Source organism: Drosophila melanogaster, chromosome 2L (genome assembly GCF_000001215.4).
Source record: "Drosophila melanogaster chromosome 2L".
NCBI lineage: Eukaryota > Metazoa > Arthropoda > Insecta > Diptera > Drosophilidae > Drosophila > Drosophila melanogaster.
Window position 1 is genome coordinate 19,712,575 of NT_033779.5, and position 26,262 is coordinate 19,738,836.

Here is a 26,262-nt window from a genome sequence, read left to right on the forward strand (position 1 = left end):
TAAATATAATTTATCGCTCTCGATTCATTTACATAAGATATGAACGGAGCCCAAAATTGTAAGTCTTTAAATATATTCGTGTTCATGTGTGAACAGAAATTGAAACTACTAGGACATAGATTAAAATGCAAACGCCTGTCAGTGGAGTGGATGCACTGAATTGACCATTGATATACATATGTACATATATTGCTGTCACCCAGCTTGGCTAGCTTCTTGGCAATTCGAAAGGCAGCAGAAAATTTGCAGGAGCTGCTGTTTCTGCATTTGGTAAACCTACTCATTAATGTCTGTGAAAGCGTTTGAAAGCAGAAACTGCTTGTGGAGGGGCAGTAATCAAAACCCACATTTTAAGTGCGGACCGCAATCGGTTCTGAGGCGAGAATGCAACGAGTCTTGAGGATATCCTTTCGTCAAGTAATCAGATATATGGCCTGTACATGCTCCTGCCTCCGATCCTTGTGCGGATGCCGAGAAGATGGGGGCAACGATTTAGTGCTGTAAGCTGGTGCTATAAGGAGTAGGCGTGTGCGCAGGCATGCAAGGATACATATTAATGGAGCGTATCCGTATGTAATGTATATGCCCTTAAATGCAGCTTACGTGCTGCCCTGCATCCTGCTTCTCCACACACACGCACACACCCACTAGCACACACACAGAGAGATTCACAAGGGCTTGGGAGGAAATTTTTGTCTGAATCTATCGGTGAATCGGTGTGTGCGAGCTGCATGCAAATCTTGGCTATAACAAGCAATGGACCAGGCCAACACCCACACGCCCATACTAACCAACACACACATACTAGCAATTGGGGGTAGCACTTGGGTAACAGATGAGATGACTGCGATATAAATTGTGGATAAAACTGCTGCTGCACCGTTTGTGGATATTGCAGTAAAATTGTGAGAAATTGAAATTTATTGATTGGCCATTAACCAATCGGGTTACGAATCGGTTACACACACCGCACACCACCACACCATACCATGCCCATATCGCACATAAGGAAAATTGAGTGATGGAGAATTCTACCACTAATTGCCATTCATGATGGGGCTGCTCGATGGGGTTATCTTTTTCCGCAGGCAGGGGGTAAGTGTGGCATGTGTGGCATCAGAATGCCACCGATGATTTCGCGGCTGACAATGCAGTTGACCGACAAATTTTTGAAATGCATGCAAATGCATGACGAATAGCTAGATTCATGCTTCGCGGGAAATCATTTTTTGGTGCCGTGGCGGCGGCGGCGGCGAGCACACACAAAAATCAGTTTATAAATGCAAAATTCTCACTATAACAGCCGCTAGGCTCCAACGCGCCATAACAATTTGCTCAATTTTCCCCGGAAATGCAGATCCCAGCGGCCACACCCCCAATCCCACTGACCTCCACCGCCACATCCACCTCCTGCGACCATGAAACGCGACATGAAATACGCATCTCCAGCATCAAAAGCAGCAGGAGCAGCAGGAATAGCTGGAGCAGCAGGAGCAGAAGCTAAAACAACAACGGAGCGTTCATTGGAAAAACAAATTGTGATGGATGGGGATTGTTTGCTGTGCAAAACATTTGCGATGCCCTAATGCCACAGAAAGCGGCATCCACCCACTCTCCGCCTGCCGGCTTCACTAGTTTCTCGATAATGGCATTTGTTTGTCGTTATGCGCATTTCGCCCCAGAAAATCATTTAACAAAATTGCATATTTATGATTTTTGGGAGGATGAATGGATATGAATGGCGTGCTGGCCGGGCAGCATATTCTAGAATCATTTAATATTGACAGCAAGCTAAAACTAGAACTAAATTCCGAATGGCCAAATAAAGGTTGTGTGCATTTATAAAAGCTACATTTAACACTTTGTGGCAAAGGATGTAGCATTTAAGTAAGCAACTTACAGGGAAATTGTGGCAGCTTTCATGCTGGTGCATGCTATCAATCTGTCTCTGTAAATACGTAAATATAATTCGAGTTATGCAGATTTGTAGTTACATATGAAGCAAACAAAAATGTAGTTATGCGAGCATAATTATGAAAGAGTAGTTATCTAATAGAGCTCTGGTGTGGCTACTGCGAGCCAGAGCCCCAGCAAATAATCCTCCAGGATTCCAAAGCCGGTAACCAATGAGTTTTCATAGGGCCAATGCATTTTCGAAATTCGCTTAGCCAGGCCATACTTACATACTAACATACATACACACATATCTGCTGTGCAAGCCAGCCAGCCAGCCATTGTTATATGCCCAACCTTTGTCATGACAATGCTAATATAACCCATTTCCCATTTCCATCTTCCCCTCCTTCGCCTGCAGAAATGGAAAGTGCACCACGTAATGTCCAAGTGCGTACGCTGAGCTCGTCCACGATGGTTATTACTTGGGAACCACCAGAGACGCCCAATGGACAAGTGACCGTAAGTACCTTGCATCAAGTGCGCATATTAAACGATAAGATCCGGCGTCCAAAGTCCGGACTCCGAGCACCGGGCACCGGGTCCGGAACCCGTAGCCTAAAGCCACCCGGCCAGCAACCCGTAGCCCGAAGTCCGTAGTCCGTAGTCCGTAGTCCGACCAACGACCAACGCACTTTGTCACGTCAGGCCGAATGGCTCGAATGGGTCGAATAGAGGGTCCCATCGAAGGGAAATTGGCAAAATGCCTTTGGCCATGTTCCGGGACACGAATGGCTGGCGGACGTTCGTATGCAAATCCTAGACACCTGTCCACAGGTCTCCATTCCGAGTCGGCAATCGCTGTGGTCCCTCTGGCCTCCGGATACCGGCGGGGCAGGCTTACTTGTCCGGGCCTTTTAGGCTCACAAATCTCCCAGCAGCAGCAATATATCATTTTCGGTTTATCAGTTAATGAAAGGTGAAAATCGGATTTGGAGTTTAGATTTCGAATGGCTTCAATTTCGTAGCCCAGCTGTTTTCCATAACCCTCAAAATGTGGCTGTTAAGCTTAACTTGAAAGTTAACAAAAGTTTTAAACTTATTAAATTTCTTTTTGAATATCAAATTTAACTAAGATCCTTCTTAATTCAAATTACCTGCTCTTCTTGCTGCTGTGGTTCGGGAACATTTAAAATATTTACGATCCATTAGCGCTACATTCATAAAAGATGAGCGTATCTGTTCGGAATATTAAACCTCTAACTCCTTTACACTTTCTCTTGGTAAAAACAGGGCTACAAGGTGTACTACACGACCAATTCGAATCAGCCGGAGGCGTCGTGGAACTCCCAGATGGTCGACAATAGCGAACTGACCACAGTCTCGGAGCTGACGCCCCACGCCATCTACACGGTCCGGGTTCAGGCCTACACATCGATGGGAGCCGGTCCAATGTCCACGCCGGTCCAGGTGAAGGCCCAGCAAGGTAAGCTAAGCCAAATTGATTGGGCAATCAGCTCCAATTAGGCACATGAAACACACACGCACATCGAAACGCACACATGCACGCATTTTGAATTGGGGACATTTTGCAATTTAATTGCTCAACTCAATCGGCCCACATAGATCACACCAATTATTTAATTATAATACAAAATGTCAGGCGAAACGTGTGTCCGTTCAATGAAATATTTATCTCCGTCCGAGCAAAACACCGACTGCACTTGTGGGCATGTCCGGCAGATATTCATTAACTGCTGCAATCAGTGGATGCGTCTATCTGTATCTGTAGCTGTAGCTGTATCTGTGTGTATGCGATTATATTCAATGCAAATGCATATGAGCGCGCTTAGGTGGGGGCGTGTCCAGTCAGACTGACTTACTGCCGATTGCGGCCATCTTAAGAAGCTTTAAGTGCAACAATAACTAACAAAACAGGGACTCAACTTTGAACTGCGCCGACTTATTGCTGGAGGTTGTGTAAGCTAATTAAGCCATGTAACTCTTAAAGCCAATCTATGTACATACTTGTACACAAGGCCACTTGGCAGTTCGCAAATGACTTCGTTTAATTCATTAAAACGTAAAACTTCAAAGCGATGACAGGGATCTTCGTCGTTGGCTCCCCTGGGGAGCAGGAATATTTGAAAATTGATAATCATTTTCTCTACGAGTTTTCCCATCTGGCTTCCGTGGTGGGCGCTGAAATATTCAGAAATATCGAATGGGCCGGGCGGGTTATTCGGTGTTTGAATAGATGGACACATCTCAATCAATTTCATACCGAAACCAAATAGGAATTCAAAATGCTGATGCAGCGATTGGTGTGCGTGTGTCACCTCATCAGTATCAGGCAGCATTCTGAATTGGAATCGCTATCGCTCGGATCCATCGGCATGCAAACAAATGCCCCACATTGATTTGTTTGTATTTTATTTAATTTCCGTAATTTCCGTTTCATTATAACCAAACCAAAAACCAAATGCAATTCCCAACCGGCAAACAACGCACACCAAACCCTCGACACCCAAAACCACCCAAAATAACACCGAAAACCACCCGGAATATGAAATACGGATATGTCTACAAAGGTGTGCCATCGCAACCGAGCAATTTCCGGGCAACCGATATCGGCGAGACCGCAGTCACACTGCAATGGACCAAGCCGACGCATTCCAGCGAGAATATCGTGCACTACGAGCTCTACTGGAATGACACATACGCCAATCAGGCCCATCACAAGTGAGTCCTTAGTCTCGGAGTTAACCCCAAAATCCGGGCGATGAAATCCGAAACCCCAAGCACACGCGTACATAGAACAGTTCACAACCATGTGCGCTCCTCTTTCAGGCGCATTTCCAACTCGGAGGCGTATACCCTGGACGGACTCTACCCCGATACCCTCTACTACATCTGGCTGGCTGCAAGGTCGCAACGTGGCGAGGGGGCCACCACCCCGCCCATTCCGGTGCGCACCAAGCAATATGGTAAGTTGGCCAATTCGGCACTTAACTGCGTAACTCCTTAAGTTAGTTCGAAACGCCGTAGACGTACAAGTTTCCATAGGCTTAAGTGCAGCGACAATACTGATTGATTTCTATATGATATATTAACCCGATACATTGAACATGTGTCCATAAACATGTAGTTGATTACTCAGTTACTCAGTTACTACCCGAAACCAAAATGTCTGAGTGTGAAATAACTTTTATTGCGTTGTGCCTTCGTGGAATCAGGTAAACGAGTGAGTGAATGCAGTGAATACATGATGTCGAATGAGTGTGCCTCCTGGTGTGCACTGAGTTTTATGCACCCAAACTTCTATATCTTGACTATACATACCTATATCGATGTATACATTCCTATATATAATATACATATATATTGTTTGACATGTGATCGTTCTTGTTCCTTGCAAGTTAGTCCTAAGATTTAGTCCATTAGATTATAATATCTAAAAGCGTACTAGAAACATTTATTAGTTAGTTTGTACCAAACTACACTGATTACAGAAATCATACATAGATTACACATAAAAACGCTACATACTACATAGAAATAAGACTATTAGCATTACACACATAGAACAGAATAAACCATATATTACAAATTAGAGTTTGGCAAACCGCAGTGGCGTTAATTTGATTTAAAATAATACTTACAATAACTTACCCGCTGCGATCTGCTGAACTCATCCAATAACAGACCAGAACACCCACTGAACAATAGCCAACAGTCCACATCCACATCACACACAGGATTAAACCCAGAAAATCAAACGATTACCACTTTCGAATCAGAAACACCTTTCCGTTTAAGTTGTGAAGCAAGCTGCACGATGTAATGTAATGCAAAATATGTGGGAAAATGCTGGAAAATGTTAGAAAATGAAAAGTAACCAAACTATTATGGCACGCATATTTGAATTTGTGTATTTGTGCAATGCCCGATTATATGTATATTTCATTTATCATTTGTGGCTCGCTGAGTGTTAAATCATGTAAATTATGCCCAAACAATTTCAAACTCTAGACCACTATTTAAGTGCCAAAGTTCCTAATGCACTTTGCACACTGCACCATGCACCATGCACCATGCACCATGCACCATGCACCATGCACCATGCACCATGCACCATGCACCAAAGCACCAAAGCACTGAGACCACAAAACCGAAAACCGAAAATTCCTTAACTTCTCCGTCTGCATCGGTGTCTAGAAAATTGATTTTGAATGATATTTTAATAGAGCGGCGCGAAGACAACGAACGCCGGAAGTGCAAAGTTCTTGGCAGCGGCATAAATATCACTTTTGGTTTCCATATTTGCACGTTTTGCATACTCGCATAATTAAAATGTAAATGCTTGTCTGTCTGTCTGAATGTCTGAATGTCTTTCTGTCTGTGCCACGCCACTTATTGCGGCTCAGACGGTTGCAATGAAGAAGACAAGCCACAAAGTTATTTTGAAACTGTGCGTAGTTTGTAGTTTGAGCTTGAAGTGAAGTTGAGTTGCCCGCCGAATATGGCCAAGATACTAGATCCCAATTACTATGTATTCCCATTTTAGTGGTTGTTCAGTTGAGTTCATCATTTGCCACAGCTATTCTGCCTGTTTTAGAATCGGCGTATTTTAAGATCCTTGGTTTCGTAGTTTATTTATTTTTAGTTATACCTCTCTTTGTGTACCAGAGTTTGCCAAATTCGAATGGTTTATGCAAATGTATGTCTTTTGTGTGTATGTAGATGTTGTTGCCTGTGTGTTTAGTTAACGTTTATTTATTTATAGTTTTCGAAGTTATGCATGCCACGGATCTGCGTAGTAGATAGTTTGGGAAATTTTCAGCTCAAAAAGTCGTTACCAAAAAATATGCACAAATTTTTGACGAACGCAAAAGGAGTCAACATTATTTGCATAAACCATTGGAAAATCTGTCTTGATATTCGAATTTATGTTTTGATATTTTTATGCCTATATAAACCATGTTATACCATATGATTTAATATTATTTCGCTTTACGGCTTTTTCGTTTCATGTTACCCCTTTTATTTTGGTTTGACAAAATACATATCTTTCGTATTCTCTGCGCTAATTGCTGAACGCTATGACAACCAACTCTCATATCCAAACCTTGGCTATGCATCAACAACATCAATGAAACCAAACCAAACCAAACCAATAAACCCAATCAAATCAATGCACACACAAATACGTTCCGTTCCCATCTATGTAATTAGTACCAGGTGCTCCGCCTCGAAATATCACCGCCATAGCCACCAGCTCGACGACCATATCCCTCAGCTGGCTGCCTCCGCCCGTCGAGCGATCGAACGGCCGGATCATATACTATAAGGTGTTCTTCGTGGAGGTGGGTCGCGAAGACGACGAGGCCACCACCATGACCCTCAATATGACCAGCATTGTACTGGACGAGCTGAAGCGCTGGACAGAGTACAAGATCTGGGTGCTGGCCGGCACCTCCGTCGGGGATGGGCCGCGGTCGCATCCCATCATTTTGCGCACCCAAGAGGATGGTATGTATGCCCATAACGATCTTACCTAAGCGTAAGTCCTATCGTAAACTTTTGTTTCGTTTCGATTAGTTATCATATTCCCCCTTCAGTTTACCTATTACCAATTATGCTTAAGTTTTTGTCCTACTTCTTAGTTTTACACTTATCGTAAGTTATGTTTTTGCTATTTTCTTATCTCGTTACCATTGTATCCATTATATCATCCCCTGAAAAGTATCAACCTGAAACTAATCGAACTTTGTACAATTTTTGAATTTTGATATCGGGAGCATTCATCACAGGAGCGGCTGAACACTATGGAGCGTTATCTGTTATATATATGTGCAGATATCTATATATATAAATATATATATATTTTTATCAACCCAATTGAACCCTTTTTATCAATTACCAATTAGCTGTACCTAAAGATTTTGAAGCGGCTAATCTTTTGATTTGTAGTCTAGACCCAAGTATATATAATTTCATTATTTCCAAAGTCTGTCCGAAGCTGACTTGTTGATCAATCATAAAATCGAAATGCAATATAAATCTGCAGTTTTTATTTATATTTAATTAACTCGACGCCCTTCAGCATTTTCGATCTATAATCGCAAGTCCAACTCTTTGCCATCTGCTCTGATTTCGTCCCCAAACTGCAAAGATATAATTATGATCGCTTGGGATCCATTGGATATACATAGATTCGTAATGTTGAGTGCAACATATTCACAGTGTTTTACCATCCAAACCTTGTCCTTAATTAAGTTTATATATTTATGATATTTTACAATCTTTCGTACGTTTTCATTTGTGAGAATTCGTTTGTATGTTAAAAAATGAAATTTTAAAAATCTACAAAATTATCTTATTGGCACTATGAAATTGCATATTTTTTGGCGCAATTTTTGACTACTTTTTTGCACAAAATCTCTTACGAAAAAGAAATATCTCTTTTTAGAAGAACTCCTATGTATTGTGTACTATATGCAAGCAAACATCATTTTGTTCCTTTCACTTCTTGACTCGCAATCGTCTCGAGAAATGCACAAAACCAAGATACATACTATATCTCTTAATATAACTAACGAATCGAATTTTATAAATAACTATTTTTGAATATAATGAATGCATCAATTGTTTGTGGTAATTTGTATAGCACCAAAAATCGCCATGAACTCCATGTAATCTTTTTGTATTTTTGGCATTTTCATATAGTTTTTGTAAGCGCAACCCGAACGACACGAACCTAATGCCCAAAACCAAATACACAAATTTGATTTTAGGTTGTTTGCATTAAATATTTAATTTATTTATTTGCATAATTAAATGTATGCAATTATAAATGTAAACACAACACACGTACCTAAACTTAGGCTCTGGCCATAATAACCCCCTTTTTGAGCCCAATAAATTTCCCGCACATATTTCACTTTTTATTTTCAATGTTTACTCAGCGCAAATAGCGCAAAATGTTTCGCTCTATTTATTTATTATTTTTATTTTTTCGCAGTTCACGCTCACCTGCAAACACACCTTTGCCAGTACATCTACATACATGTGTGATATTTACATAAGTGCATACATATTTAATAACGTTTACAAAAGCTCGGTGTACTATAATTTTGAGCTCTACCCCTATCTGTTTGGTTTTTGGCACACGGTTTTTGCACTTTGTCACCAGTGAAGCTCCACGCTCCACACATACCCATATCACCATATCCCCATCCTATCCCATCCTGCCACGAATGCCCCAAATGCCCCAAATGCCTCCAATGCCCCAAAAGCCCCGCAAATGTCGCACGTTTTTAAATGGGTTTTGTTTTTTGTTACTGCTATGCAAATAGCGAATCCAGCACAGCAAATGGCAAATCCTTAAATTGATTTCTGCACAAAATTAACCGAACTTTTTATTTACGCACATAATTTTATATATTTTGTGTTGTTGACCCACTTTATTAAGTTTTATTTGCAATCACCTGCATGTTTGCACAGTTAACACATTTGCATATTTGCAATTTTCATCGTTGCCACCTGTCCCCCAACATTTTTTGTCCGATCGAGAAGTTTTTTGGTTCCATAACTTTAATGCTTAATTTGTTCAAGTTGAACATCAGTGGTATTGGACCCAAAAACAAGTCCCATTCATTCAATAAATGTAGCTTTGTTCAAATCCCATTATATACCACTTTTGTTCTTACTCTTGCAATAAAATCCATTCTGATTTGAACAACCTTATATACATACTATGTAAACCTTCATTTGCTTGTTAGCTGTTAACTTGCCTGTTCGACAGCAACCAGTTTTCTTTATAAAGTACCTACTCAATTTGTGTGTTTTAAGAGCTCAACACCATCTGAGTGTGGGTTGGTCGGTCCTTCACTTCATTTTGATTTGGCTAAGCACTGTAAATTAAACGTACTTATTGCTAAGCACCTTAGTGTACGTCTCACGCTCTCTCTTTCGGTGTCACACACTTCTATATTTTAGCTCACTCTAGATGTTATAATAAGCCTAGTCTTAAGTCTGCAGCACCGATAGCACCGCACCATATGCACAGGCACACACAATGCGAGCTGGAATGACACTTATGTAAATAAGTGGATGTTTTTCACAGAAATCACTTGCAGGGCGCACAGAAAGAAAATATCACTGGATTTAGATGTTAGATGTTATAGATATATAACCATTTCACAATCGATTACTGTGAGTGGTGATGACACTACGCGGCCCACATGTCGGCTACGCAATATTGCATTCGTCTTTTTAAAGTTGAAGTACTGAGCCCATCCAGTCACATTTTCTCACTGTGCACGAACCCAGCAGCAGCAAGAGCAGCACCAAAGCACCGCAACGCCATCGAGCTATCTGTGACTGACTTGAATTTCGTTTTAATTGTACTCAATTTGGCATATCCAGGGGCAAACGACCACATATCTCAAACCGAACTCGACTCCCTTCCGTTTCCTGCTTTCGCACTTGTAGCCGGCGGCTCATAAGCTGCAGTAGAAGCATCTGGGCCGGCATTAAAGGGTCAGCACATGGTAGTACTGGTAGTACTGCTGTTCAGTGTACATGGCACTGCATTTCTCGTTTTTATCATGTTCTTGTACTCATTTGGATACCCTGTATTGTGAGAGCATGTTGTACTTGCCAAAAGCTATGTCGTTCATTATCAGATCTTGGATATATATGTATATGCTGGGGGGATTGGAACCTAATTTTCAACCATATAACATACGTCATAAAGATCTAACAGATCCTTTGGCAATTTTATGATTTGTACATCTCGGGGTCTATTAGAAAGTCTTTCTATAATTTTCTACGAAATTCCACATCATCAGTTTTTCAAGTGTCCGCTTTTGGCTTGTAACACAATGCGGGGTATTCAATAGTCGTTACTCGCGACTATAGCCCTCGACTGGTCCTTCTTCACTAATTTTTGTGTTTCGTATGTCGGCAGCGTATTTCGTTATGATGTGATGCGCTTGTTAGGTGCCACAGCACAAATGCAAATGCAAATGCGAATGCATTCCACCTGTCTAAAGCTGGGCACTTGCTTTTCATTCCGCCACGTGTGCCGCGTCCTCCTTTGTGCACACAGACACTCTCGCACTCGTCCTGCCCACACACACGTATGGTCCCAAAAATAAGAAATACAAAAAATAAATAAACCATACCGAACACCTACCATACCATATATACATAGAAGGAAAATGTTAAAAAAAAAAATGAGCACCTCGAGCATTGGAAGCTTAGCACGCGCTCCTTGCTTCGTTTGTTGCATTCAGCACGGAAAGGAGCACGGGGAGTGAAATACAAAATAGAGAACACTTCTACGGTAGCATTTTTTTTAAATTATTTTATATTTTTAGTGCACTGTGGACTGTGGGTGGGCTCTATATGTGTGTGTGTGTGTGCGGGCATCTCACCTGGAGTGAATGGATGTGAAATGACAAAAAATGAGACAACGCCACGGCATTTGACCCCTTCCCCTTTCACCGGCTTTCTGCTGGAAAATGGGAAAGTTAAGCAGACAAGCTGCCTGGCAGGCGGCTGCAGGACACTAATGAAGCATAATTTAACTTTTTGCTCCGCCAGTTGCATTTGAATAATTTGTATTATGCATTTATTTAACATTTTTAATGAACCCAAATGCAATGGTTGAGGGCAAGGAACCGCCGGGCAGGGAATTATTGTCCAAATAACGAATAGTGTATGTAGGAAATTGTAAAACATATTCATTGCAGCGCAACTCCATCTTTACACTTCAGATTAACGCGCGTCATTAAGCTTAAAGTTATGCAAGAAACATTAACTTCTTATTAACAATTGTGAGATCAAAGTATTACTTATTAATAGTAACATGTATCTTAAGGTAGTCTTAAACTATATATATTAATCATGTATTATCTTAAATCCAACTAAGGTAAGTTAAGTTAACCGATTAATAATTGGCTGCTTTTGAAACTACAAACTACCACATAAGTAAATGGAGAAAAGTTTTTAAAAGTCACAATAAAGACACTGTACAGTATCAAAACGGTGTGCCAACAAATATGTAGATTTTGTATCATGTTTTCCCTCTTCAGTTGTTCACCCTTCCTTTTCCGGATTTCAAACTATTTTTGTGCACTAGTTACCCTTTTTGGAACTGTATACTGTAAACTAAATACCTATATTTTATATCTTTTTTCACATACTATAAAAAAAAACCAAATAACTTTGCTTGGCCACTCGCACCTTGCACCAATTGCTCTGTTTCGTGCACCTTTTTTTGAATGCAAATCAAAATGGAAAAAACAAAAAACTAAATACAAAAATCATAAACCAAAATCTTTTTGAAACTTTTTGATGTGAATACGAAATTATTGCGAAATTTGATTTTTGAACGCAACCTTTAATGGATGGTGGTTTATATATATAATACATATAAAACATTTTAAAACTATTTAGAGAAAAAGAGTGAGTATATTTAATGGTTGACTATGTATTACGTTTAAGAATGCCCTATAGCAAAACTATTTATACTATACAATACATCTCTATTTCTATACCTATACTCTTTTTCCCGCAAATATATTTTTGAATTGGTCCAAAATCATTCGACCGATGACTAAAAGAATCACATCTCTTTTGTTTTTTGATATGTTTCTCTATTTCAACGTCTTTTGATAAATCTTACCAAACCATTTAAAAGGTCGGCAAGGATTTTTGATGCTCCTTAAAAAAAAAAAAGAAAGCAGCACACGTGTATAAAAAATATATATATACTATTTTTTGATTTTCCACTGTATGTTTTTTGCACACAACCGAGTAACAAATTTTTGAATGCTTACATGTTTGTTTTTGCTAAGTGAGACGAGTTGGACATCGAAATCCAAGTGTTTCCGATAGCCCATATTTTTGTGTACCATTTTTGACACCATACTCCTAAGTAATGGTCTATATAATAAAAATATTAATAATATATCAAGGTATAATCTGCACCCCCTATAAACTGTGAGCACCAATTGAGCAACCCCTTCCATTTGCAAACTATTTAGTACCTAAGCAGCACTTTGGTTGTTTGGTTCCTCCAGTTCCCACTCCTAATTTATTTTAACTCTGTTTTTGTCTGTGTTGTGGTGATGGCATTGACTTGGAACTAGGTTTGTTCTGGCTCTGTACTTCCAACATATATCTTGGATATGTATTTACTCCTAGGGTCTAATCTCTTAGTAATAGTTGCCTTAGTTTTCTTTCTGTCTACAAAAAACGAAAACCATGTATTACAATGTTAAGTAAGTTAGTGGTTAAGCAGCCTAGCCAATAAATTGGCATAAGTTAAGCTATCTTTAATGTTTATATTTCAAGTTGTTTTCACCACTGTGAGTATTCCCATCTAATCGTCATTTTTCTCGTCGTCGCCTCTAGTGCCCGGCGATCCGCAAGATGTGAAGGCCACACCTTTGAACTCCACTTCGATCCATGTCAGCTGGAAGCCGCCTCTCGAAAAGGATCGCAATGGCATCATCCGTGGGTATCATATACACGCCCAGGAGCTGCGAGATGAGGTGAGTTTTAAAGAGTTTTTTTTTTTTTTTGGCTATTTAAGAGAGCAATTGCAATTTCTACATCCTTACTATTTAAATTTGTTTATTTTGATTCAGGGCAAGGGCTTTTTGAACGAACCCTTCAAGTTTGATGTGGTAGACACGCTGGAGTTCAATGTGACTGGCTTGCAGCCGGATACAAAGTACTCCATTCAGGTGGCGGCACTAACTCGTAAAGGAGATGGTGACCGGAGTGCTGCGATTGTGGTGAAAACTCCTGGCGGAGTACCAGTTCGACCAACGGTGAGTCTGAAGATCATGGAGCGGGAACCGATCGTGTCCATCGAACTAGAATGGGAGCGACCGGCGCAGACCTATGGCGAATTGCGTGGCTATCGACTTCGATGGGGCGTCAAGGACCAAGCACTGAAGGAGGAGATGCTGTCAGGACCGCAGATGACCAAGAAACGGTTTGATAACTTGGAACGCGGAGTTGAGTACGAATTTCGTGTGGCGGGCAGCAATCATATTGGTATCGGGCAAGAGACGGTGAAAATATTTCAGACACCCGAGGGAACACCCGGTGGACCGCCTTCTAACATTACCATTCGCTTCCAAACTCCGGATGTACTGTGCGTGACCTGGGATCCACCAACTAGGGAGCACCGGAATGGCATAATCACCCGCTATGATGTTCAGTTTCACAAGAAAATCGATCATGGCCTGGGATCCGAGCGAAATATGACTCTCCGGAAGGCGGTGTTCACAAATCTGGAGGAGAACACCGAGTATATCTTCCGGGTGAGGGCTTATACGAAGCAGGGAGCTGGTCCCTTCAGCGACAAGTTAATCGTGGAGACAGAACGTGACATGGGTCGAGCACCTATGTCCCTGCAGGCAGAGGCAACATCGGAGCAAACTGCGGAGATTTGGTGGGAACCGGTAACAAGTCGTGGCAAGTTGCTGGGCTACAAGATCTTTTACACCATGACAGCTGTCGAGGATCTGGACGATTGGCAAACGAAAACCGTTGGACTTACGGAATCCGCTGATCTTGTTAATCTCGAGAAGTTTGCCCAATATGCCGTGGCCATTGCGGCGAGGTTCAAGAACGGATTGGGACGTCTTAGTGAAAAGGTTACAGTACGCATCAAGCCGGAGGATGTGCCCTTAAATCTTCGCGCTCACGATGTCAGCACCCATTCGATGACCTTGAGTTGGTCGCCACCCATTCGCCTAACCCCGGTAAACTACAAGATCAGCTTCGATGCCATGAAGGTGTTTGTGGACTCGCAGGGATTCTCCCAGACCCAGATCGTTCCCAAGCGAGAGATTATCCTTAAGCACTATGTGAAGACCCACACTATCAACGAACTCAGTCCGTTTACCACGTACAATGTGAATGTGAGTGCCATTCCCTCGGATTATTCCTACCGGCCGCCCACAAAGATTACGGTCACAACGCAAATGGCTGCACCTCAGCCAATGGTGAAGCCGGATTTCTACGGCGTTGTTAATGGCGAGGAAATTCTGGTGATACTGCCTCAGGCTTCGGAGGAATATGGACCCATATCGCACTATTATTTGGTGGTGGTCCCGGAGGACAAGTCCAATCTGCACAAGATACCCGATCAGTTCCTTACCGATGATCTCTTGCCGGGCAGGAATAAGCCAGAGCGTCCGAATGCACCGTACATTGCAGCCAAGTTCCCGCAGCGTTCCATTCCGTTCACATTCCACCTGGGATCTGGCGATGATTATCATAACTTTACAAATCGCAAATTGGAGCGAGAGAAGCGCTACCGCATCTTTGTGCGAGCGGTTGTGGATACGCCACAGAAGCACCTCTACACCTCCAGTCCCTTCTCTGAGTTCCTATCGCTGGACATGAGGGAAGCTCCGCCAGGTGAGCGGCCCCACCGACCCGATCCCAATTGGCCCGCGGAGCCGGAAGTGTCGGTGAACCGCAACAAGGACGAACCGGAGATTCTGTGGGTGGTGCTGCCCCTGATGGTGTCCACATTCATTGTGTCCACCGCCCTGATCGTTCTCTGTGTGGTTAAGCGTCGTCGCCAGCCGTGCAAGACTCCGGATCAGGCAGCTGTCACAAGGCCACTGATGGCCGCCGACCTGGGAGCCGGACCTACGCCCAGCGATCCCGTGGACATGAGGCGCTTGAACTTCCAGACACCCGGCATGATCTCCCATCCGCCCATACCGATATCCGAGTTTGCCAACCACATCGAACGACTCAAGTCCAATGACAATCAGAAGTTTTCGCAGGAATACGAAAGCATTGAGCCGGGCCAACAGTTCACCTGGGACAACTCCAATCTGGAGCATAACAAGTCTAAGAATCGCTATGCAAATGTTACCGCCTACGATCATTCACGCGTCCAGTTGCCAGCGGTGGAGGGTGTGGTTGGATCAGATTACATCAATGCCAATTACTGTGACGGCTATCGGAAGCACAATGCCTACGTGGCGACCCAAGGTCCGTTGCAGGAGACCTTTGTCGACTTCTGGCGCATGTGTTGGGAACTGAAGACGGCAACCATTGTGATGATGACGCGATTGGAGGAACGAACGCGCATAAAGTGCGATCAGTATTGGCCCACTCGCGGAACGGAAACCTATGGTCAGATCTTTGTTACCATCACGGAGACACAGGAACTGGCCACCTACAGCATCCGCACCTTCCAGTTGTGCCGGCAGGGCTTTAACGATCGGCGTGAGATCAAGCAGCTGCAGTTCACAGCCTGGCCAGATCATGGAGTGCCCGATCATCCGGCGCCCTTCCTTCAGTTCTTGCGCCGGTGTCGCGCCCTCACGCCACCGGAATCCGGACCCGTGATTGTTCACTGCTCTGCGGGAGTTGGTCGCACTGGCTGTTATATCGTAATCGATTCAATGTTGGAACGAATGAAGCACGAGAAGATTATCGACATCTATGGGCATGTTACTTGTTTACGGGCGCAACGGAACTACATGGTGCAGACGGAGGATCAGTACATCTTCATTCATGACGCCATCCTGGAGGCCATCATCTGTGGGGTGACGGAGGTGCCGGCTCGCAATCTACACACCCACCTACAGAAACTATTGATCACGGAGCCCGGCGAGACCATCTCGGGCATGGAGGTGGAGTTCAAGAAGCTGTCTAACGTCAAGATGGACTCGTCCAAGTTCGTAACGGCCAATCTGCCGTGCAACAAGCACAAGAATCGCCTGGTCCACATTCTGCCGTACGAGTCAAGTCGCGTCTACCTGACCCCCATCCATGGAATCGAGGGAAGCGACTATGTCAACGCCAGCTTCATCGACGGCTATCGTTACCGTTCCGCATACATCGCCGCACAGGGTCCTGTCCAGGATGCCGCTGAGGACTTTTGGCGCATGCTCTGGGAGCACAACTCCACCATTGTGGTCATGCTGACCAAGCTCAAGGAAATGGGAAGGGTAAGCTCCCCCCTTGCACCATAATACAGTGATTATTCATATCCATTAACCAATACATTCCCACAGGAAAAGTGCTTCCAGTACTGGCCTCATGAGCGATCCGTACGCTATCAGTATTATGTCGTGGATCCCATTGCTGAGTACAACATGCCGCAGTATAAGCTGCGTGAATTTAAGGTGAGCACCATTCACTTGACTTGATTGGCTTACAACATGAAACTAATTTAATTTACCTCAATGAAACTAGGTCACGGATGCCCGAGATGGCTCATCGCGCACCGTCCGCCAGTTCCAGTTCATCGATTGGCCGGAGCAGGGTGTGCCCAAGTCGGGCGAGGGCTTCATCGACTTCATCGGACAGGTGCACAAGACCAAGGAGCAGTTTGGCCAGGATGGACCCATTACCGTGCACTGTTCGGCGGGCGTGGGACGTTCGGGTGTCTTTATCACTCTGAGCATCGTTCTGGAACGAATGCAGTACGAGGGAGTACTGGACGTCTTCCAGACAGTGCGCATACTGCGATCCCAGCGTCCGGCTATGGTACAAACCGAGGTGGGTATTGCACTGGCTTCTAAACCGATGAAGGAAAGTGGATTCATTCACTTTTTTAACTCCCATAGGATCAATACCACTTCTGCTATCGCGCTGCACTGGAGTACTTGGGCTCATTCGACAATTATACAAACTGAGTGCATTTCTCAATGGGATTGCCAGGTCCACAGAGCTAAAATCTCATCGACCCTGCGTTCGTTGCATACTTATTTCGAACTCTACGCATAATACGCATTTACGATATACACGGATATCATAACTCTAAAGTATTATAGCCAGCTACTGCCCACACTTACTTAATACACCTATACTTATATACGTGGATATGTTTAGTTGATAAGCGCACCCCCGCCCGCAGGTTATGTTACCATTACGATTCTTTGGGGGACTCGATCTTATATATTGCGTTCTATTTTATTGATAATGTAAACTAAAGAAGACTGTTACACGTTTAATTATCAAAACCTTATATATCAACCCACATGCACTTCTATGTACGAGTATGTGCATCAAGATTTGCTCGCTAATGGAGAAGGATGTCAATCAACTTGTTGTTGTTCGTGGTACTGCCGCCGGAGTGACCATGAATGAGGGGCGCCACTGGAAACCGATACATATTTGAACTAAGGACTTGGTAGCTATTAGTCTTACCGCCTAAATCGAATCTCGAACGGAAGCAAAGGGTCGAAAGTAGAAGCCATTTTAAGTAAATCGAAAACTTCTGGCGATTTGGCGCAAACTCCAGACGCTATTATAATATATAATACAATCAATCAAACACTGCTATGTTAATCAGTTTTCATGCCTTGGTTAATGGAAACCAGTATAAACGGTCCGTGCAATTAGTCAAAAGTCTTGCATAGCGCATATTTTATAAGGCAGCTAGATTCTAAAATTAGTTTTCAAACACAACTTACGTTTTGATCTCCCCGCAAAAGATGACGAACCTTATGGACTGATCGATGTCTTGGTAGCTAACAGACAGTTCAAATTTCAAAGACCATTATGATAGATCACATACGCAACTTCCAGCCAAGCAGCTATTTTAACTTCAACCTCATTCCCTCGACTTCTATTCAGTTCCCTAGTACATTCCTGTATATACCACAGTCGATACCCGAGCTAGCCACTTATGTATGTGTAATTTAGATTGAAAAGCTATGAAAAGTTATTGTACCTAAGGTGTATGAAGACATAGAGAATAACCGAGCGAACAGATTAGAATGATAACTGTAGATATGTACTGTAGCATATAATTTTTACCATAAAATAGAGCGACACACGCGGTTATAAATAAACATAAACATAAAATCGAGACATTGGCAATAGTTCTTAAGGTACATAATAATGTATATAACTGATAAGCTGTTTTGCAAAACGTTTGAATTCGGCCTCGTAACTATACATAAATATATAAAGAGTTAGCAAGCAAATGCTTAAAAGCAAACACTAAATTATTAGCTGAAACACATGTTAAACAACCATAGTCATATGTAAACTAAATATTTATACGAAATAAAGGTATTTGTTATAACTACTCTAGCATGTTGCCCCTGCCAATTGGATCGGAAGTGTTAGGAAGTAGTAAATTTTGAGACGATGTTGGACGGCTGGGCGTATTTGGAATAAACCGAGAGATACTAAATTAAACTATAGCGCTAGCAAAAATAGATGTCTAGATAATGGTACCCCCGCAGAGAGTTGCAATCGTATTACACGTAACATATACATAAATTGAAATGTACGATTATATTGTATATTACACAATCTGCCGGCTTGTCAAGTTTTGTTAAGATAATTAATTGTTTTGTATGTTTTACGAAATAGAAAGATAAAACAATTTTAAAGGTCATACGATACACAAACAAGCAAACAATATAATGATTATACTAATCAAGCAAACAGAAGAGCGTATGTATTTCGCATTAAAGTATGGGTAAGAATGTCATATTATGTTTAAAAATACCATGCAAATAATATATCATTTTCAAAAAACTGCAAACTGAATGATGAAAAATAATAAAAGACGAAAATAAAAACCGTTTAGAGCCTTTAATTTACCCTTCAAAAGGTATTTGATGGTAGTTTATTTTATACTTTTACATCATTACAAAGTATTTTCTTTATCGCTAGCCACTACTTTTGTTTTTTTTTTATTTTTGTCTTTCTGACGAATCCATTAACAGATCCATTTTTGAATACATCATAGACGAAGAAGCCTGCCAAGCCATGAGCCATCATGAGGAAAAATTGTAATCAGAGGGAGCAATCTCTGGTCAATCGGCTGGTGGGGTAGTGCTTTCCAAGTAAGATTTTACGAGCCAACTATGATGAGTCTGTGAGCCCTGTGGTGCCGCCAAATACTTTGTCACGTCCATATCCATATTCCTTACAATGATGGTCTCGTTTGGTATTCAAGCTAACAATAAACATAGCCATCTTCCTTCACGGTCAACATACACGTCCACATTTGAATAGAATGTATTTCAAAAGTAATTGCCATTATTAATTAATTCATTTGAATCTTAATACAATGAGTAGCCAGACCCTTTCCTGCACTATTCCGTGGGAATACCTCTCCAGACTTTATAGCGAATTTTCAATACCATCCTGCAATGTTCCTTTCTAGTTCCTAATCGCATTTCCTGTATCTTATGAGCCAGTTTAAAAAAGACAATATTTCATAAAATAAATAAACAACTCACTGATAACGACTTACCTATTGCAGTTTCTGGCGGGGTTGAGTTGGTTTGATCACGTTGGGACAAAATGTTGAGCGGGTCCTCACTGCGTAAGTAGCCGTTGTGCTCTGGGTGATACTGGAACACCACCTCTCCCCTGATGACCCGCACGCGGGGACCATGGGCTCGAGCGGTGAACTTAACCTTCCCACAGGTGTCTGGCCGGAGACGACGATGAGCTCGTAAGCCGCTGACAACTACAAAGTATTTATCGCATCCGTAGCATTTATACCGCTTCATCCCAATATGCCGTGATAGATGGGAAATTAAAGTTTCCCGGTGAGTAAAGTCTAACGAGCATATCTGCAAAGGGGAAACAGAAAATTGCAATAAATCAATTAACAAATGTCTAATTTCGCTAAGGTAAGCATAGGCTCAATTCTTATACCTTCTCACCTTGCACTTAAATGGTTTCTCTCCGGTGTGACGACGGTGGTGTACCCGCACTTGTCCAGGAGTTCGGAAACGTTTGTCACAGTAGCTGCACTGGTAAGGCAGTTCCCCCGTGTGTATGGACTTGTGAATGCGCAAGGCTCCAAAAGTAGTAAACACTTTTAAGCATTCGGTGCACTGGAACGACTGATTTTTTTTGGGCTTCTTGGAGACCTTTGGTTTTTCTATATTTATACTTGTCGGGGATAAACCTTTGTTAACAGGCACATTGGATAGTGCTGATGTCTGGCCTGTTAATGGAGCAGACGTTTTACTTAGCAATAAAGGCAAATTAACAGTATTGGGTAGTTCTGGAGGAGGCACAGGCGTTTGTGGATTCAATGGCACATGCACTCTTTGAGTTGCAGCATTTGCTGAGTCCTGTGAAAGTACTGCAAGGGCAATTAAAACGAGCACGTTCAAAATTTTAGTTTACTTACTTTTAGAAGGCATTAAAACCACTTTAAGGACGTTACACTTTTCATCGGTTAAGTCGTGCTTGTTAGTCAGATGCGCACGAAATGCGCAATGCTTCTCAAACATTCGCTGGCATAGCGGACAAGTCCACATAAATCGATATAGCGGGTATTGGATCTCCAGTTCCCTGGCCACCATTAAAGCCGACGGGTTGAGCATCAGTTCTACGGGTTTGGGTGCATCCATGGGAGACGACGTTGATTCATCCATCGTTACTTTCGAGGATTGTAGCACTGTTCCCGGCAGTGGCAATGTCTTCTCTATGGACCGAATTTGATTACGAAATTCATTGATTATCTTCATGGATTCGGGTCTGCTCTTGGAATTGTTAAACGAGTCGACAAGAAAGCACGATGATCGACTGTGAGTTTGGGTTGGTTGCACAGTCTTAGCAGACGCATGAGGATTACCCATGGAACCGACAGTACTTATACTTATCGTCTTCGGAATCTTTATGAAATTGGTTGAATTCTCCGTACCACTCAGAGTTACGGTGGGAGAGTCCTTAGGGGCAGCCGGAGCTTGACCTGGCGTCTTAAAAATTTTTGTGTTGGGAGGCAACTTGATGACCATGCAGTTACTAGGTAACACTTTCAGTATATTGGCTGCAATTGAGGAATTTGAAGGTTCTTGGTTGGAAATCGGAATATTCGCATCATCGGATATCACTGAGTGATTGGATTTCTTGTTAAGAGATTCCACATTAGACGTTAGTAGTCCATTTCGCTTAACACCTGCTGAGAAGGTAGTAATAATTATGTAACTACTTTTGTTATTAATTGCAAAGAACTTACGTTTTAAGTGCATCTGATTTTTGGTAGTGGCCAGAGCAGGCAGGCGCAGTTTATTCCTCAACGGAGTATGTATGGCTGTCCAGACGCTACCATTTGACTGTTCCTCCTTAATCCTACTCACATCTGGCATTTCCTCGTCCTGTGGTTCCAATTTTACATTGAGTGGAGGGTTGTCTTCCAATAGCATTCGGTCTGCTTCCTCTGCGTTAAGTGGCTCTTCTTTTATTTGCACATAGCAATTCGACTCTTCAGGTACCGGCGTACTAACTGCCACAAGTTCCGGCTTTGATGATGACCCCTTTCTGAAATCCAGCAGGCTGCAAAAGTCCTGGCTCTGCTTCCTATGCAGATTGAGGCTCTGTTTGGACTCAAAATGCCGACGACAAATGGAGCAAACAAAGCGATATACGTAAATGTGCTTTTGCATATGGCTGGCCAGATCGTCCGCGCTATTGGCCATAAAATCGCAAACCTAAAACGTTCACTGTTTAATCAATGTGTGTATAAAAGTTAAATGCAGATGAGCTCACCCTACAGCACAACACACGCCCTGGCTGGAAATGCTGGCGATATTCATGCTCAAGGATCTTTTCAAGCGTGTCCAGCCAGATACCACAGCCCAGGCGACAAAAATGTAGGTTCATTTCGTGATGAACCCGGTGACTTGATATATCCTGTTGGCTTTTAAACTTGTACTGGCAAATATCGCAATGTTTTGGATTTGGGTTGTCCTCCGATTCAGACGCAAATATCTGGGGGTGTAAGTATTAGCTGATTAAATTTTGTATTAATGCGTTAGCAAAAATCGTACATATACATGTAGCTTGAATTTAGATAGATAATTATGATTACATATATTTACATTTATTATGCAGCCTAAATATGATACTTTGTAAAATTATGACAAAATGTTTAATATATATGTTTAGATTTATGACAGTTATGTCTTCCTTTCGATTAATATTTAGATCCCGTAACGGAATCTCCACGCTACCACGCGACCCTTGTGCTTTTTTAGGTTATGTACATGTATATTTTTTACCTGTTGGTGGCCGAGTTCCAGGCTGGCGATAAATAGGCGCTCGTCCTCGGAACGCAAACGATCCCTGATCGGCACTGTTATCATTTGAGATCCCTCGTCCAAAATTTTCAGCGTATCACATGCTATAAATTGGCCGAATTTAGAAAGAATTAAAAGTTAACGGTAAAGTGCGTAATAGAATAGCAGAGACACCAACACTACGGCGCCCAGCAGCACTCACACACACGCATGTGGGAGGAGAGCATGCAAGCTTACCGCTCAGAATTCTGATTGAACTGTCCGTCACTTCGTCCTGCGGCTCCATCTTGATCTTGATGTCCTCCATGTCAATTTCCCCCTTGGCCAGCGCCAAATTCGCGAGAATTCCGTTCTGATCAGAGGATATCAGATCAACAACTATCAATATAAAGAAGAGAGCAGCAGCGCAATAAATACCGCTGTATACCGCTGCGATCAGAAGACGACTATCGATAGGCGCGGCGTTGCCAGATCAAGTGGCGCAATTATCGGGTGGAGCGGTCAGCCTTCACCACTTGGGGTGGTTATCGATTGACGATAGCCCTCGCAATTTGGGAAAGTAAACAAAAGCAAATCCGTTGAAGAAATCTGTTAAAAATCCAAGATATGAGCAATAGCGAGGACTCGCAGCAGTATCTGAACGACATGCTGGTCAAGGAGGAGGACGAGGCGTCCGGCGGTAAACAAAAGACCATCCACAACCGCGTGTTTTGTTGCTTGACTTTGATTTTTCACCCCCGCAGACGATTCGGACAAACAGGATGGAGGGATAATGCTACGCGAACAGGACCGATTTCTGCCCATCTGCAACATCATTAAGATCATGAAGGTTCCGGTGCCCCAGAACGGCAAGATAGCCAAGGATGCACGAGAGTGCATCCAGGAGTGTGTCTCCGAGTTCATATCCTTCATTAGCAGTGAGGCCATCGAACGTAGCGTCGCGGAGAATCGCAAGACAGTCAACGGGGACGACCTGCTGGTGGCGTTCAGCAATCTGGGATTCGACAATTACGTGGAACCACTGTCCATTTACCTGCAAAAGTACCGAGAGGTCAGTGAGATTACGCTATGCACAGCAGTTAATAACCAAGTAACCCATTGCAGTCGAACAAATCGGATCGTAATCTCTTTCTGGACGCCAGTTATCCGCACAACGAAGATGGGTCCTCCGCAAACGATGCGGGGAAACAGTAACCCCTTTCTTACTTACCCTGTTAGTTAAGGTTCTTTTGACATTAAGGAAATATTTGTCTAATTCAAAGTGTTTTGTTTAATCCTAACAGTACACCTTGATTGACTATTTAAGTTAATATTATCATTACTATTCTTTCTGATTATTTAATTTTTTATTTTGTATATATGATATATGATTTTATTTTAATTGTAACCACAGATTTTATATGCATAAATCCATTTTTACTCTCCCGATACATAGTCAAATTCAATATTTAGGTCTTGGTACTGGTAGCAAACATGAATTTATGTATCGCGGGCCCATTAAGCCAAATTACTGATACTCTTATATAAAATAAATATGTTTATTTAGTAAACATTAATATAAAAACTAGATTTGTTGTTGGTAAGGGCTAATATTGTGAAATATTAAAAACATTTTACGAGTTATCTTAATTGTAGATCATTTTCCGTAGCTGTAGCTGACAAGGAACGACATTCACATACTTACATAAGTAATAGAAAGTAATACAAGCAATCTGCTAAAAATTATATTATCCTAGCCGGTATCCTTCACTGCCCTAGGAAACCGGGACGGAGGCTTTCTCTTCTTGGCTATCCACTCACTTTCGTAAATTACGAGTGGAGCGTTTTCGATCCCAAGGGCGCCCTTCTCAAGCGAAGCGATGGCACTGCCCACCTTTTTACCAAAGACACTAGAATAACAAGATGCGTAACGCCATACGATTTTTTGGCACACGATTTTTTTGCCGTGGCTCTAGAGGTGGCTCCAGGCTCTCTGGAATTTTTGTTAGAGAGCGAGAGAGCGAAGAGCGCTACAGCGAACAGCTCTTTTCTACGCATACAGTGATAACAGACAACTTTATGTGTGCACACGTATGCTCATGCATTGTAAATTTGACAAAATATGCCCTTCACCGTAGAAGTTCTTAGACTTTAAATCTATATTATTTTTGATCAATTGGCATCATGCGAAAAATTCTTGTTTGCATTGCCTTAACGTTATTATTATTTGAAAACAGATTAGAAATAGCCAAATCCATGTACATATCATAACAAAATAAATTTCAAAAATTACTTTATATTAGAATATTTGTCATTAGAGTATTCAGCTTGCGGCGTGTGAAAAATTAATAAGGCAATGATTGTTGAGTGCTTGTGTCCGCACTTCGTGCCTCAAGATATGACCAAAACAAAGACACTAGAATAATTCTAGTGTCTTTGATGTGACTTTTGCAATAAACAGTTTTCATATTTTTATTTATTTTACAAAGACAAATTAGAGAGACAGTTTAGAATTAAAATGCTGAGGAAAGAAAACTCAAACCTAAAAAAAAAATAAGTTAGGTTGGAATCTAAGACCGAAAAAAACATATATTCTGAAATAGATAAAATTAATTTAACAGGAAATGAAAAAATATTAACGAAAATGCTTTTTAAGGAAAAAAGGGCACAAATACAAGATGGAAAAAAAAATTGTTTGCTCAGAGCATATATTACAGGTCCACTTCGACATATACGTTCTTAAGAGACTCGCTGAAATTAAATTTTCCAAGTCCATCATCTTTGCAAAAGTGGAACAGCATAAAAAAGTTACAGCCAGGAGACAACGAATGTTTGTACTCAGCCCTTAAAGAATCTATAAAAGAAATGAATGCATCTGATAAAGAGTGCATATTGGCTTGTGATGAAGTAGCGATAAAAAAAACCTAACTTACAATGTGTCAGTTGATATAATAGATGGAATAGAGCATTTACTTGATCGCTCTAATAAAATCCTAAGCCATATTTGCGTATTTGTTGTTCGGGGTATTTAAAAAAAATGGAAATTTATATTAAACTATTTTGTGGCCGAAACGAATATAAAAGGCGATTGCTTAAAAAGTCTTATTTATAAAAATATTATTATTGCTGAAACAATTGGGTTCAAAGTAAGGGGTGTTGTGTACGATCAAGGAGGTAACAATAGAAAATGTACCTCATTACTTAAAGTCACCAATGAGAAATCTTACTTTACCTTAAATAATAAAAAATATTATATGTTTTATGACATTCCGCATCTTTTCAAGTCTGTAAGGAATAATTTTCTAAGAGCTAATTTTGAAACCCCTGA

General features: G+C 41.8%; 4 protein-coding genes across 16 annotated transcripts in view, besides 2 other annotated features; 3 read left to right on the forward strand and 1 right to left on the reverse strand.

Annotated features, from left to right (window-relative positions):
- Nucleotides 1–95: part of a mobile genetic element that runs on past the window's edge.
- CG46244 (uncharacterized protein) overlaps nucleotides 1–18,987 on the forward strand; it is a 124,993-nt gene extending 106,006 nt beyond the window's left edge. Inside the window, exons 10-18 of the mRNA NM_001316402.1 lie at nucleotides 2,315–2,415; nucleotides 3,187–3,379; nucleotides 4,485–4,635; nucleotides 4,744–4,880; nucleotides 13,321–13,460; nucleotides 13,557–16,898; nucleotides 16,965–17,075; nucleotides 17,146–17,451; nucleotides 17,520–18,987. The gene's annotated coding sequence lies outside the window, so the exon portion shown is untranslated. The remainder of the gene's footprint in view (nucleotides 1–2,314; nucleotides 2,416–3,186; nucleotides 3,380–4,484; nucleotides 4,636–4,743; nucleotides 4,881–13,320; nucleotides 13,461–13,556; nucleotides 16,899–16,964; nucleotides 17,076–17,145; nucleotides 17,452–17,519) is intronic.
- Lar (Leukocyte-antigen-related-like) overlaps nucleotides 1–19,495 on the forward strand; it is a 145,447-nt gene extending 125,952 nt beyond the window's left edge. For 3 of the 7 annotated variants that reach the window (NM_001273667.1, NM_001273666.1, NM_001259165.1), the window contains 9 exons: nucleotides 2,315–2,415; nucleotides 3,187–3,379; nucleotides 4,485–4,635; nucleotides 4,744–4,880; nucleotides 13,321–13,460; nucleotides 13,557–16,898; nucleotides 16,965–17,075; nucleotides 17,146–17,451; nucleotides 17,520–18,987. In NM_001273667.1, the coding sequence (NP_001260596.1) occupies nucleotides 2,315–2,415; nucleotides 3,187–3,379; nucleotides 4,485–4,635; nucleotides 4,744–4,880; nucleotides 13,321–13,460; nucleotides 13,557–16,898; nucleotides 16,965–17,075; nucleotides 17,146–17,451; nucleotides 17,520–17,588 (4,550 nt within the window). In that variant the 3' untranslated portion in view covers nucleotides 17,589–18,987. Of the gene's footprint in view, nucleotides 1–2,314; nucleotides 2,416–3,186; nucleotides 3,380–4,484; nucleotides 4,636–4,743; nucleotides 4,881–7,128; nucleotides 7,426–13,320; nucleotides 13,461–13,556; nucleotides 16,899–16,964; nucleotides 17,076–17,145; nucleotides 17,452–17,519 lie in introns of all 7 variants that reach the window. The other 4 variants (NM_165313.4, NM_001273665.1, NM_078880.3 and 1 more) reach the window with 4 other exon arrangements.
- Nucleotides 19,496–19,505: 10 nt separating this feature from the next.
- On the reverse strand, nucleotides 19,506–23,406 carry CG10462 (uncharacterized protein). Of its 6 annotated transcripts, none has more exons than NM_001259167.2 (8): nucleotides 23,193–23,406; nucleotides 22,938–23,059; nucleotides 22,426–22,647; nucleotides 21,896–22,367; nucleotides 21,065–21,835; nucleotides 20,589–21,016; nucleotides 20,171–20,495; nucleotides 19,506–20,102 (listed from the first exon to the last, which is right to left on the reverse strand). In NM_001259167.2, exons 1-8 carry the CDS (start codon nucleotides 23,260–23,262, stop codon nucleotides 20,077–20,079), a joined length of 2,436 nt encoding a protein of 811 aa, NP_001246096.1. In that variant the 5' UTR covers nucleotides 23,263–23,406; the 3' UTR covers nucleotides 19,506–20,076. The 6 variants fall into 6 exon arrangements, with proteins under 6 accessions (NP_001246096.1, NP_001260598.1, NP_609996.2 ...); NM_001273669.1 differs by having other exon boundaries at nucleotides 19,506–20,096; nucleotides 21,065–21,838; NM_136152.4 differs by having other exon boundaries at nucleotides 21,065–21,838.
- Nucleotides 23,407–23,469: 63 nt separating this feature from the next.
- Nucleotides 23,470–24,514, forward strand: Nf-YB (Nuclear factor Y-box B). 2 transcript variants are annotated; one of them, NM_136153.4, is made up of 3 exons: nucleotides 23,470–23,634; nucleotides 23,699–24,006; nucleotides 24,060–24,514. In NM_136153.4, the coding sequence occupies exons 1-3, from the start codon at nucleotides 23,562–23,564 to the stop codon at nucleotides 24,147–24,149; spliced, it is 471 nt and encodes a 156-aa protein (NP_609997.1). In that variant the 5' UTR covers nucleotides 23,470–23,561; the 3' UTR covers nucleotides 24,150–24,514. The 2 variants fall into 2 exon arrangements, with proteins under 2 accessions (NP_609997.1, NP_001286089.1); NM_001299160.1 differs by having other exon boundaries at nucleotides 24,060–24,382.
- A 322-nt stretch (nucleotides 24,515–24,836) lies between these two features.
- Nucleotides 24,837–26,262: part of a mobile genetic element that runs on past the window's edge.